At 36.7% G+C, this 13,880-nt stretch overlaps 1 protein-coding gene across 1 annotated transcript in view; it reads left to right on the top strand.

The window, feature by feature from the left end:
• Positions 1 to 1,382: 1,382 nt before the first annotated feature.
• Positions 1,383 to 13,880, top strand: part of OPHN1 (oligophrenin 1) — a 121,947-nt gene continuing 109,449 nt past the window's right edge. Inside the window, exons 1-3 of the mRNA XM_036840788.1 lie at positions 1,383 to 1,462; positions 6,293 to 6,351; positions 7,520 to 7,625. Of these exons, the coding sequence (XP_036696683.1) occupies positions 6,312 to 6,351; positions 7,520 to 7,625 (146 nt within the window). The 5' untranslated portion in view covers positions 1,383 to 1,462; positions 6,293 to 6,311. The remainder of the gene's footprint in view (positions 1,463 to 6,292; positions 6,352 to 7,519; positions 7,626 to 13,880) is intronic.

Raw genomic sequence — 13,880 nt, 5'->3', positions numbered from 1 at the left:
ATTTCTGTTATGGTGTTTCTGATTTCTAAAATTTCCTTTTGATTCTTTCTTAAAGCTTCTATCTCTCTGCTTACATTAATCCAACTCCTTTTTTTAATGTTGTCCACTTTACCCATTACAGTCCTTGGTATATTAATCGTAGTTGTTTTAAATTCCTAGTTTGATAATTATAAAGTATCTGCCATATCTGAGTCTTATTCTGATGCTTTCTGTGTTTCTTGAAACTTTTTTTGTCTTTTAGTGTTTTCTTGTAATTTTTGTTGCAAGTCAGACATTATGGGTAAAAGGAACTGAGGTAAATGGGTCTTTAGTGTGAGGTTTTATTTATCTGGCTAGAGTTTAGCCTGTGTTTTTTGGTTGCTGTATCTGTAGGTCTCAGGGGCTAAACTTACCTCTGGTGTCCTTGTTTTTATTTCCTCTACTGTCTTTTGTTTTCCCTAGAGACTTCTTAAATATTGTCTGAGAAGAATAATTCTTTTAGTCATATTCCCTTGTTATTATCCAGGAAGCCTGTTGATATGGTGGTAAGGTGTGAGGGCAGGGGTAGTGTTCTACAATTCTACAATTATGTCTCAGTATTTTAGTGAACCTGTGCTTCTGGCCTGTGACTTTCACAAGTATTTCTCAGTTTTGTTTCAGTTTTCCCCCTTAGAAGAGACAGGAAGGGATTTCATTTCTGGAATTGGGAATTTCCCCCTTCCCAGGTCAGTTAAGCTCTGGTAAAGTAGTTTCTCTTGAGGGTAGGCCTTATTAAGAAGAATGAAATGCTCTGTGCATATTTTTAAATGGCTAATTTTCTTATCTCCTTCTCAGAATTACAGTAACATGAGGGAATTTTTCTCAGATCTTCACTGTGAGGACCTGATAGGGCTCCTGGAGGTAAAACTCACAAAAGCTTGGGAGTCCCCTAGGACTGGGCCTTCTTAAAATTTTTAACTCTCAATCTTGTCCACACTGAGCCGCTAGCAATTTGCCAATTACAGATTGGGTTTTCCTAGCCCTGTTTCCTAAGGAGTTTTCTACCCTTGGGCTTCTGCTCTATAAGTTTTGATTCTCTGTATCTGCCTGTCTGTTTCTTCAGTTTGCCTTATGACCTCAGTTCTCTGATGGAACTAAGAGGAGTTGACTTTCAGTTTGTTCCATTTTTTTTCTTATTGTGTGAATGAAAGAGGTGGCTTCCAAGCTCCTTACATCCCTAGTTCAATATAAGGGAATTTTTGAGACCTCAAAGACATGTTTGTTGTAAAGTTTTCATCTTTTGAAAACTGGTCAGAGTAACCATCTTTTAATTAATGCACTTTATTTTTCTTTTAAAGGGATAAAATATAAGATCTTGTGGAATGTTAACTTTTTTCTCATTTTTTTCTTCTCAAATAGATCCTAAATGTCCAGGAGATGTTGATTTTCATAATAGTGACTGGGACATTAAGACAATCACCAGCTCCTTGAAATTCTACCTCAGGTATATCTGATATGATTTGGAACATTCCTTTTCAGAGTTGATGAAATATTTCTGGATGGAGATTGGAGTTAATGTGGTCCCAATTTTGGGAGGTTGGGTAGGATTGCTAAAGAAAATAATAGTGAAAAAAATTTCTGTCAAAGAAGAATGTGCATTAGGAGACTTTTTAAAATTTGGGAATTTAAGCAAGGGAAGCATCAAAATAATAGAATAGTTATTGAAATATGGCTTTTTTGAAGAAAATTGGCTTTAAAAAAGATTATTTAAAAATCACGCCCTTAAAATAACTGAAGTTTTGCCATTGTGCACAGATAGGGTGATGTCACAAATGGGCTCACTAGTAAAATCAGGAGTTGTGACATTTCAAGGTTGTTAACATGTTTTAGTGGATAATAACCATTTTGAAACATTAAATTGCATTTACACAAACATAATTTGTGTATTTGTATGTCTTTTGTTATAATGGAAATAAAAACCAAAAAACTACAACCATAAAAATGTTAGAACTGAATGAAGTGGTGGCAGTCGGGAAAAAAATTAACTTACAAGCAAAATTTGGGGATGCACAATGATGATGAATATATCATTCAGTTTATTGGCATAGATTTATATTACGTAAAAATATTTGTGACATATACACTTTTTAAAGTCATTCATTTCTTACCATTTTCTGTGTCCCATGTATGCACCATACTTTATGTGGTAGAATGTCTTCTTTTCAATTACTGTACTCTTTAGACGTTAAGATAGGTACTTTAGCTATGGGAAATATCATTAATCCAAAATAGATTGGGTCCCAGATATTGCTATTAAATGACCTTCTGCTGTAGCATCATCTTAGAACTTTAAGTAAACATGAATGCTCTTTCCAGGAGTATTTCTCCTGCATATGCCAAAGAAGAAAAGCACTGGCGTTGGAGGGTTTATTCTGTGCTAGGCTGTATTCTAGTTGCTTACGTTGACAATATCATTGTTTTTTTCTCACAATAATCTTATAAGATAGGTGTTACCATACTCATTTTACAGATGAAGAAATTAAATCATACCCCTCCCCCATTAAGTAATATTCATGATCATGGCTCATATTATTTGAACCTAAGTATCTCTGACTTATAAGGCCACTGGTATTGGAGCACCTTATTCCCCTATTCCCCACTGCCCAGGGGCTGTGACCTTCTTGGAGTTGCTTGGGTAATTTAAGAAAGACAGAGTAATCTGCTATGCATACTTTCAGGAGACTCGTGATGATGAGAATAGTGCAAGTAAATAACTGTGTCTCTAGCCTACTTAAAAGGAGTTATTTTTTTTCAGAGATTTATATAGAGTAAGTCCCTCCCACATTACATCTTTCCCAGCTTATCCCATAACAAGCAGTGTAGCTCTTTTGAAAGATGAGAAGATCGAGCCTGAAAGTTTGAGTGGCCTGTAACCCCAATAAGAGATATTTGTTCTTAAGTGTCATATCCATGAACATTTAATATGTACTAGCCAGTCAGCACCCTTTAGATTTCTTAAATGTGTCAGTATTTTCATAGTGGACTTCCTCCATCTGTGTTCTAGGCACCTAACTCACCCCTTGTCTCCAACATTTCTAGAAAATTACTCTAAAAACCATCCCTTCTCTCTTCTGTATCTTTACCCTCTCTCATTCAACAGGCTCTTTCCTCTCAGCATGTAAATATGCTCCAACATTACACATCTCTTTGCATTCATTTATTCTACCATTCACTAAACCATTCAGTAAACATTTCCTGACCTACTCTATGCCTAGCATGGTGTCTGGCAGTAGGCATATAGCTGTGAGTAGATATGACCTTAAAAAGGTTATAGTCCAGTGAAGTGGACAGACAAAAGACAAATAATTATACAAATATAATGTGCTATGATAAGTGCTCTGAAGGAAAAGTGCAAGGTGCTATGCAGTCATATAATAGGAAGGCCTAACTTATTCTGGTTTTTAGTTTGGAATGAGGTTTGAATTATAACTTGGAGTCAACTGGGGGTGGGGGGAGGCAGTTCCAGACAGAAATAACTTCATATGCAAAGACCTTGAAGCAAGAGGAAGACCCTTTTAAGAAACTACATGTACCAGTTTATGTGGAGTATTGAGTGTAGACAGGGAGGGAGAGATATGTAGGGGCCAGATCATGCAAGGCCTTTTAGGACATTTTAAGAATTGGGGTATGAATTTATATTAAAAGGAATGAGAATATATTGAAAGATTTTTAAGCAGGAGGTTATATGATGAGATTTGCATTTTGAGAAAAACATAGAGAGATGAGATTAGAGAGAGGCAAAATAAGTAGAGGTGGAAACCAATTAGCAAGCTATTGCTGTGGTCCCGGAAAGAGATGATGCTTCTGTGTGGACTAGGGAGTAGCGGTGAGGATAGATAGAAATAAGCATATTCTAGAGATTTAGCGAGTAAACTTGGATATGAAGATGGAGGAGAGGGAGATAAAATAATGGCTTCCACATTTCCGGCCCATACAACCAAATGATGGTCATACATTTACTGATTTGGGAAACATAAGAAAATGACTAAATTTGAGGGATATGACAAGTTAGGTTTGGATATGTCAAATTTGGGTGTCTTTGAAGAAATCAGGACAAGAATTTTCAGTAGGCAATTTGATATATAGAAAATATATAGGAATGAAACTCAAGAATTCTGGGCTTGAGCTAAAAAATTGAGAATCATCAACAGTGTAGATGATAATTGGAGGCAGGAGCTTAGATGAGATTGCCTAGTGAGATATTTCACCCCTTCCCAATCTAGCTTCAGTGTATGAAGTAATATACACTCCCTGTCTCTGCTTCTTAATGTCCCAGTTTACTCCTTAACCCACTGCAGTCTGACTCCCGCCCCCTCTGCTCTACTGAAGCTGCTCTTGCCAAGGTCACCAGTGATTCCCTCAATTCTAAACACAATGGACAATTGTCAGCCTTTACCTTATTTGACCTCTTTGTAGCATTTGAAGCTGTTAACAAGCCCTCCTTGAAACTTTTTCTTCTTTTGGATTCTGCTAATCCATTGCTTTTGGATTTTCTCTCACCTCTTTGACCATATTTAGAAGTCCCTTTTATGGACTTTCTACCTGGTATTTCCTAAGGCTTTCCTCTCTTTTTACTACACTGAGGGGATGGAAAATTCAAATATCCACAAAAGCCGGGACATGAAAATGACTGAAGTAGACTGCTTTCATGTTAAACTTGTTGCATATAAAACCTTTACTTGCATAGCAATCCCTTTGTTTATATATAAACAGCAATATTCTTTACTTCCACAAATAACCATATGGACCCAATATAGACAGATCTTTCAGTTTTTCAATAGAGGCAGACAATATTGATTTTTATGTGAAATACACAATTTTTTCATATTCTGATGACTCATTCAATTCCATTTCTTTTTTACACACTACTCTGGACAGGGAAGAAATGTTGAAAGGTCTCATGTAGCTGTTGGCTGCCAGTTTGTCATCTTTCCTTGAGCAGTGGTATCTGTTCTCATGGTTCTAATCACCCTCCTAGGTTCATGATTTCCACATCTACTTCTCAGATTTAGAAAGGCACTCCATCCATCTTCCTAATAAACATCTGCCTTTGGCTATCCCAGAAACCCTTCTGACATAGCATCTCCACTTCCCTCTCAATCAATTTCTAATCTATTCAGTCACCCAAACCAGATTACTCTCTCCGTCACCAACATATGCAATTGTTGATGGAGCTCTGTCTTTAATGTCTTTCAAATGACTCTCCTCACATTTTCTTTCTATCCCTAATGGCACTATTTTCGTTTAGGCCTTTATTATTTCTCACCTAGATTACTACAATAATAGCAGTGGCAAGCAGTATAACGTAGTGATTAAGAACATGGACTTGAGACAGACTGCTAAATTCTGCCACTTACTAATTGTGTGGTCTAGGATGAATTATTTAACTTTTCTGAAGCTCAGTTTCCTTATCTATAAAATGGAGATAATAACAATATCTACCTTACAGGGTTGTCATGAGAATTAAGTGAGTAAATATATATAAACCACTTAGTGGATAGTTTGTTATTATTATTATTATTAGTGTATTACTTCCTTCCTCTGAGCCATGCATCACCTACATTTTGTATATGGAACTCTCCTCAACTAGACTATTAGCTCCTTGGAGGTTTAGACTTTGTCTAACTCATCTGGATCCCCAATACCTGGCACAATGCCAGTCACAAGTAGGGGCTCAGCCAACATTTTTTTTTTTGGCTGCAGCACACAGCAAGCGGGATCTTAGTTCCCCAACCAGGGGTCGAACCCGTTCCCCCTGCAGTGGAAGTACGGAGTGTTAACCACTGGACCACCAGGGAAGTCCCTCAGCCAATATTTTTTGACTAAATAAAGAAACCTATTTGAGGCTCAATTTCCTTCTCCATTAAATGGGGATTTGAATTACTGCTTCACCTCACAGAATCTTTGGAAGGATCAAATGGGAGGACAGATATAAAAGCACTTTGGAAACTGAGGAAGTATCCAACTGTAAGGACTTCATAGTAGCATTCATAGTGGGTCCACTTTGGAATTTTGCAGGACTGATTTGTGCCTCTTTTCACTTTGGGGAACTAATTGGAGACCCTGCACAAGGTCTCAGCTCATACTTTTATAGGTCTTCTGTCGAATTACTAGCAACTAGGATTCCTCTGACAAAGTTTCAGATGAAGAGAGAAATGTATGTAGTCGTTAATCTGTGGAGCTCAGAAACTTCAGGCTTGCTGCTCACAGAACTGCGCATCTAAGGCCTTGCTACTCCCTCCCCAAAGGAACTTACAGTCTTCATTAATTTCAGGAATCTTTCTGAACCTGTCATGACCTATAGACTTCACAAAGAGCTGGTCTCTGCTGCCAGTAAGTATTTATGTTACTTAGTTAATTGTGTTGTCCTCGCTTCTAAGTAATGTTTACAGCAACAAGCCTAGAAGACTGCTTGAGGGAAAGTGAGGGAAAAAACAAACATATACACAGATTTTGTCCACTGTCAAATGAGAGTATTCTTACTTGCTAACTCAAGTGTTGTATTATTTTTCATAAATCAATGTTAGTTGAGTGAATTGGAGAAAACTGGCTAACGAGGGATATGACAGGTCTGAGGACTTTATTGATTGATTTGCCTCTTACATCAGAACAAGATGGCTCACATTGCCAGGGGACAGCAAAATGTTTCCATTACAGTTACTATTTCAGCATTTTTTCAGCACTTTGCCTTTTCAAATGCTTTTCAATTGTGTTGTGAATTATTACTCCTAATCTTTTAGTGCTAGCATCATATTTTTTTAGATGATAAGACCGATGGTGAGGGTGGAGGGGTACATAGGAAATAAGGCATATAGAATCACTCAAAAAGTTGGCAGCTGAAGAAGCATTAAAAGTTTTGGCTGAGGCCACTGTATGAGTATCCCTCCCTACCTTGATGTGACTCTTCTGCATTATGCCTTGTATGGTATTTAGGAAAAAGATTCAGGGGATTTGTCTTCATAATGAATCTTTGTTGAGGCAAGAGAGCTTTGATCTTTACTCTGAGGTCTCTCAGTGATTTTCATAGGAACCTAGAGGCAGAAGCATACCTCCTAGTTCCACAAGGAAAGTGGGTGGGCAAGGGATTCCAGCTGGAAGTTTGCATGTGGAACTTTAGGAGCAACCTGCTGTATCCAGAATTCTGACTTGCTCTGAGACAGTCTCGTCTTCTCTACTCATATTTCTTTTCTCTTCTCTCTTCTATTTCTTCATCTTTCTAGGCCTATTTCTTTGTTTTCAATCTATGTTTTTATCTTTTAGTCAGTCTCTCTCCCTCCCTCTCTTTCTTTCAGTGTCTTTGTTTCTTGGTCTCTCTTTGTCATTGTGTCCCTGTGTCTATATATATCTCTCTCTTTTCATCTCTTTGACTCTATGTGTCTCTGATTGTCTATGTCTGTGTGTGCACATGTGCGCCTGTGTGTGTGTGCCTGTGTGTATATGTATGAGAGTTTGCTTGATCCAATTGCCCAGAAGGCAAAACTATCTCTCTGTTCTCTCTCAGAGTCTGACAACCTGGATTATCGGCTGGGAGCTATTCATTCCTTGGTATATAAGCTACCAGAAAAGAACCGAGAGATGCTGGAACTTCTTATAAAACACTTGGTCAAGTAAGTAACTTCTAGGTTTTCAGGAAGAGTTCCTATTAGAGGGCTGGCCCACATGGTAGCACTGCAGATAAACTGTCTGTCAGCTCATTAAGTCCCAGCCCCCAACTGCTTCATCCTGGGCAGTCTGAGTGCTCTGTGAGAAAGGCAGTTTTCCCTTTACCCTTATATATATCCTCTCAGGGTCATCATGCATCTTAGTTGAGGGGTTGTCTCAGTTGAATGGTAACACCAGGTGGAATGTTGGCTGAATACAGGCTTTGCTGTCAGATAAACGTGGGTTCAAATCCCAGCTGTGTAATATTAGGAAAACCTCTCTTAACCTGTTTGGTCATCTATAAAATGAGAGTAGTATTCCCTACCACATAAGACTGTTGTGTGGATTTGAATGAACACAGGTGAAGTACGTGGCACATAGGAAGTTCTCAAGACATGTGAACTATGATTATGGTCACCTTCTTTGCTTGGGTGTGGCATGTAGGAACAGATAGCAGCATTTCAGAGAGTAGGTCTGGTGATGGGCTCTAAGATGGGTGGGTGTAAGGGGCATGTGTGCCCGACTGTAGTGCTTCCTGGCATGAAGGTTCAATGTTGTGAATAAAGATGAATTTACTTGACTCATAAAAGGCTAGCTGCTCTAAGGAAACAGTATGGTGCAGCAGAAAATACTCTGTCCAGGAGTCAGCAAACCTGGGTTCTAGTGTCAGTTCTGCTACTAGCTTTCTTGAGGACCATGGGCAGGTCACTCTTAAGACCACTCCTGGTGTATTAAAAAGTAAATAAGTGAGACAACAAGCTTAGAAAAATTGTGATGCATTTTAAGTGTTTGTGTTTAACAAAATAAAGCTATCAGCACACTCATTAATGCATTGATGAGATATTTTAACCTCATTTGGAGAATATCTCAAAACACCTAAAATTGAGGCCCTTAGTGAAGGTTAAATGGCCCTCTTTGCCTCCTGCTGTAATAAATCCTGATCACTCTGCACCTCTGGACCTCAGGTTCCCCTGTGATATGATAATATCTCTCCAAGATCTGACCAACTCTGACATTCTAAGTTTTTTGATTTTTGGGTTTTTTTAATACGTCTATAGCCAATATTGCAGACAAATAGGCAGAATTAGCAAGACAATGGCTTTTATACTTATTGCCAATGCTTGTAATTTGGGCTAATAGCAAACATTAAAAAGCATTTTCTTTCCAAAAAATTGTTTATGATAATCTCCGTAAAGTACAAAAATCAGCACATGTTGTTAATTTGAAGTTGCCCGGGGAAAAGGGACTTTGGGTTCAAATTTCAGCTTTATTGCTAATTTGCTATGAACCTAAAGAAAGTCCATCCTACTCTCTGGGCCTCAGTTTGGTCATCTATAATATGAGGGGACTGGAATAGCTAACCTCAAAGGGTTCTTCCAGCTCTGACTTTCTAAGAGTCTTAATATGTGACATGAGCTAAGGATTCAGTTGAAGATTCTCCTACTAGCAGTTAGTGAGAGACACCTACCTCCCTCCACCCAAAGGCTGGCCATCTATCTTACTTGAAGAATCTTGCTCCTCAAAATCCTTAGAACAAAAGGAGCAATAGACACAAACACACAAAACACAGAACTAGAAAGACAAATAACCTTAAATATGTGAAAAACTGTGCAAGTTCACTTGTAATAAGAAAAATGCAAATTAAACCTACATTGAGATACCATTTATTGGCAAACCCTAAAGCTTGACCACATTCTGTTTATGAGACTTTGGGGCACAGGGAGTCCAACACATTGCTGGTGTTAATGCAATACAAATACAGACCTACAGGAGGGGAATTTGGCAATATCTAAAAAAATCTGCATCTTCAGTTATCCTTTGACCCAGCAACTCCACTTTTAGGCATCTACTCTGAAGACATACCTCCACAAATACAGAACAACATATGCACAAGTTTGTGTCAGTGCAGTGTAATTTTTAGTAACAAAATATTGGAAACGACATAAATGTCCAACAATAAGTGACTAGTTATGTAAATCATGGTATATTCAAGCAATGTGGTATTATATGGTCATTAAAAAGAACGAGGAAAATATGAATTTTGTTTTTGAAGTGATTTCCAGATGCATTACAAATTTCCGCCAAAAACTTGTACACAAATATTCATAGCAGCATTATTCATAATTGTCCAAAGGTGGAAACAGCCCATATGACCACCAAATGCTGAATGGAAAAAACAAAATGTGGTATAAACATACAATGGAAAATTATTCGCCATAAAAGGAATCAAGTACATGGATGAACCTTGAAAACATTATGCTAAGTGAAAGAAGCCAGACACAAAAGCCTACATATTACATTACTCCATTTTTATGAAATGTCCAGAAAAGACAAATCTATAGAGGCAGAATGTAGGTTAATAGTTGCCTAGGACTGAGACATGGGAAGTAACAGCTAATGGTTACAGGGTTTCTTTCTGGAGTGGTGAAAGTGTTCTGGAATTAGATAGTGATGATTGTTGGACAACTCTGTGAATATATTAAAAACCATTGAATTGTACCTTTTAGAAGGGTAAATTTTATGGTATATGAAATATATCTCAATAAAGCTGTTACAAAAACAAACTAATGAAAATGGTTACTAAGGGGGTGTTGACCTGAAATAGACTATCAGATATTTCTTCAGCAAAGATGGGTTTATTTGGGATGAGCAGAGATTTGTAATTTGGAATCTGCAACCATGCCAAACAATGGGCAAGTCCCCACATGATGAGGGAAGGACAACACTTTTATAGAGGGGAAAAGGAAGTTGGGAGGGCTATAGTAAACAAAGAGTCCATGGCTTTTCATTGGCCTGAGTCCTTGGCAGGAAAGAAAAATCTGTTTTCTTCCTGTTGGGCTCTGCTATCATGGCAGGGTATGAGAGCTCCCCCTTCTGGTCTCCTGACTTTATTTAATTGAGGCTTCTCTTTTGTTTTCTTTTTTACAGGGGATAGGTGGTGACTAGGGTGGAAGGGACAAGGATGAGAGCTAGATTCCTCTGAGTCCACCTCCTTCTATGGTTTTGACTTTTGAGCCATATTAATATTTTAGGTATCCAAAAAGTAAAATTAAATCAAAAGGAAAACATTACAAACCCTAAAATGGAATGCAAAAAAGCAAATGAATCTAAATGTTTATCAAATTCATAGCATAGTCATACAGAGAAAACAGTTATTTCATCTAACTTGTCAACACAGCCTCTGATTCATGCTAATGAAATATATTCTAAAAACAGGAAAAACTGCAAAAAAAAGTTGTAAGCATCACCCAGTAGGTTTATTAGTACTAGTAATATTATAATTATAACTTGAAATTATTTTATGTATATGTATCTCATAAGGATAAAGTAAAAAATAGTAAATATATTAATATTGTCAGAAGCCAAGGTTTATGGTGTAAGAAAAAGAGATATGGATACAAAATTCAAGATGTAAAGAAAAAAAAATTCTATAATGGTAAAGTTGAATTGAGAATGCCACTATGAACTCATGATTTAAAAACAAAACAAAAAATAAAAAAAATAAAAAATAAAAACAAAACAACAAAATCTTCTATTCACTTAACCAGTCTTGAAATGATTCTACCCAAAAAAGCAATAAACACATGTAATGCCCAGATCTTTTGTCTCTAAATAACATTCCCTTCTCAAAAGTGCCAAGTCTTCTTAGAGAACTGGCTGATTCCAGGTCTGGGGCAAGGAAAATACAAGGTGAGCCTTGGATCAAGTATACCTTTGTAAGCAAAGAAGAGCTCATGCACTAATAGGGTCATGTCACAAAGATTCAGAATCTGCTTGAAAAGGCTGACACTGATTACATCTGGAGCAACCGAAACATCAAAAACAATGAGTGCTGTATTTGATAATAACATTTTGAATAAATAAAAATCCATGGGAGGTAGTTAGAGTAAGGAAAGCCCTTTATTACTGAAGAATACCAGCTAATAAATGTGGGAGGAATGATATAATTAGAAAAACTAGTTTTCAAAAAGCTACAGTAATCAAAACAGTGTGTTACTGGCACAAAAACAGACACATGGATCAATGGAACAGAATAGAGAGCCCAGAAATAAACCCACGCACCTATGGTCAGTTAATCTATGACAAAGGAGGCAAGAATACACAATGGAGAAAAGACAATCTCTTCAATAAACGGTGCTGGGAAAACTGGACAGCAACATGTAAAATAATGAAATTAGAACATTCTCTAACACCATACACAAAAATAAACTCAAAATGGATCAAAGACCTAAATGTAAGAGCAGATACTGTAAAATTCCTAGAGTGAAACATAGGCAAGACACTCTTTGACATAAATTGTAGCAATATTTTTTTGATCTGTTTCCTAAGGCAAAGTAAACAAAAGCAAAAAAAAAAAGAACAACAACAACAACAAAAACTGGGACCTGATTAAACATAAAACCTTTCACACAGCGAAGGAAACCATTGACAAAAAGACATTCTACCAAATTGGAGAAAATATTTGTAGAAGATATGACCAATAAGGGGTTAATATCTAAAATATATGATCAGCTCATGCAACTCAATATTGAAAAAACAACCCGATTAAAAAATGGGAAGACTTGAATAGATATTTTTCCAACAAAGGCATACAGATCACCAGACACATGAAAAGATGCTCAACATTGCTAATAATCAGAGAAAGCAAACAAAACCGCATTGAGATATCACCTCACACCTGTCAGAATAACTGTCATCGGGGGGGGGGTGGTGGTGGGATGAATTGGGAGATTGGGATTGACATATATACACTACTATGTATAAAATAGATAACTAATGAGAACCTACTATATAGCACAGGGAACTCTACTCACTGCTCTGTGGTGACCAAATGGGAAGGAAATCCAAAAAAGAGGGGATCTATGTATACGTATAGCTGATTCAGTTTGATGCACAGCAGAAACTAACATAACACTGTAAAGCAACTATACTACAATGAAAATTAATAAAAAACACATGGACAGCACCGGATTATTTTGATGTTGTAAATGGTAAGGACAAAGTGTCATGCAGTGTTGATTAAGTGAAAGGTACTCATTGCAAAAGCAAGGGTGTAAGGGTGAGTAAGAGGAAAATAATGTTTAATTGATAGCTCAGAAAAGTATTAATTTTATAATCTCATGTTTTGAATCAATCAAATGTGACACATTATAACCTGCTACCACTTTTCATACAGAGAAGGTAGCATTTGGCAGAGTTTAAAAATCAGAATTCAGCTTTTATAGAAAAATAAATAAGACTTTGGATATGAGTATAAGCTTGACATAACTAAATGTTTTTGAGAAAAATTAATAAAAAGGAATTTTAAATGGATGCTCCAGTTCCTACATCATTTGTAAGTTTTTTTCCTAAGTTCAACAGTATATCATAAGAATAAGTGGAAACATCCTGGAGCTAAGGGATAATTTTGACGATGCTCTGCAAGTAAACACTACTGATCTGCTACCAAATGAGGCCAACTCCAAGGAAACCTTTGCATTCAAACCAGGAAATATCTCAGAAGAAAATGCAACCCACATATTCATTGCCATTCATTGCCATTCAAAGTGTGGATAAAAGCAATTTGACATCCAAATTGTAATGTTGAAGTATCCAACATTACAGAATTTGACATCCAAATTGTAATGTTGAAGTATCCACCATTACACAAGTAGCTTTGTTTATTTCTCAAGCAGATCACAGTCCTGGTGAAAGTCATCCAAATCCCAGAGTTAACATTTCTACCTTGGTATTGTCAGTGGTTGGGTCTGTTGCAATTGTTAGTGTTATTTTAAGTGCCACTATTTATATTTTAAAGACGAAAAGAAATGCAATTAGATCGAGGACTGGATTTTAATAAAATAAACAAAATTGAAGGATACTGTGAATTTTTAAATTCTGTGTGGATCATTAGCTCATGAAAATAATTTTAAGAAGTTTGAATGGATATGTAGATTAAATATAAACACCCAGAGATATTTGAAATACTGTAAATCAATATTAAAAGTATAATTTTATTTACTCATTGTTTCATTTATCATCCATAGTGATAAATAAAACTCTTTTCTTCTTTCTAAACAAACAAACAAACAAAAGAATGACTGTCATCAAAAAGGAACCCTAGTATGCTGCTGGTGAGAATGTAAATTGGTGCAGCCACTATGGACAATATTTGGAGGTTCCTCAAAAAACTAAAACTAGAATTACCATGTAATCCAGCAATTCCACTCCTGGGTATATAT

Source organism: Balaenoptera musculus, chromosome X (assembly GCF_009873245.2).
Source record: "Balaenoptera musculus isolate JJ_BM4_2016_0621 chromosome X, mBalMus1.pri.v3, whole genome shotgun sequence".
Classification (NCBI taxonomy): domain Eukaryota; kingdom Metazoa; phylum Chordata; class Mammalia; order Artiodactyla; family Balaenopteridae; genus Balaenoptera; species Balaenoptera musculus.
Note: the sequence above shows the minus strand (reverse complement) of the source record. Positions and strands in the feature narration are given on the sequence as shown.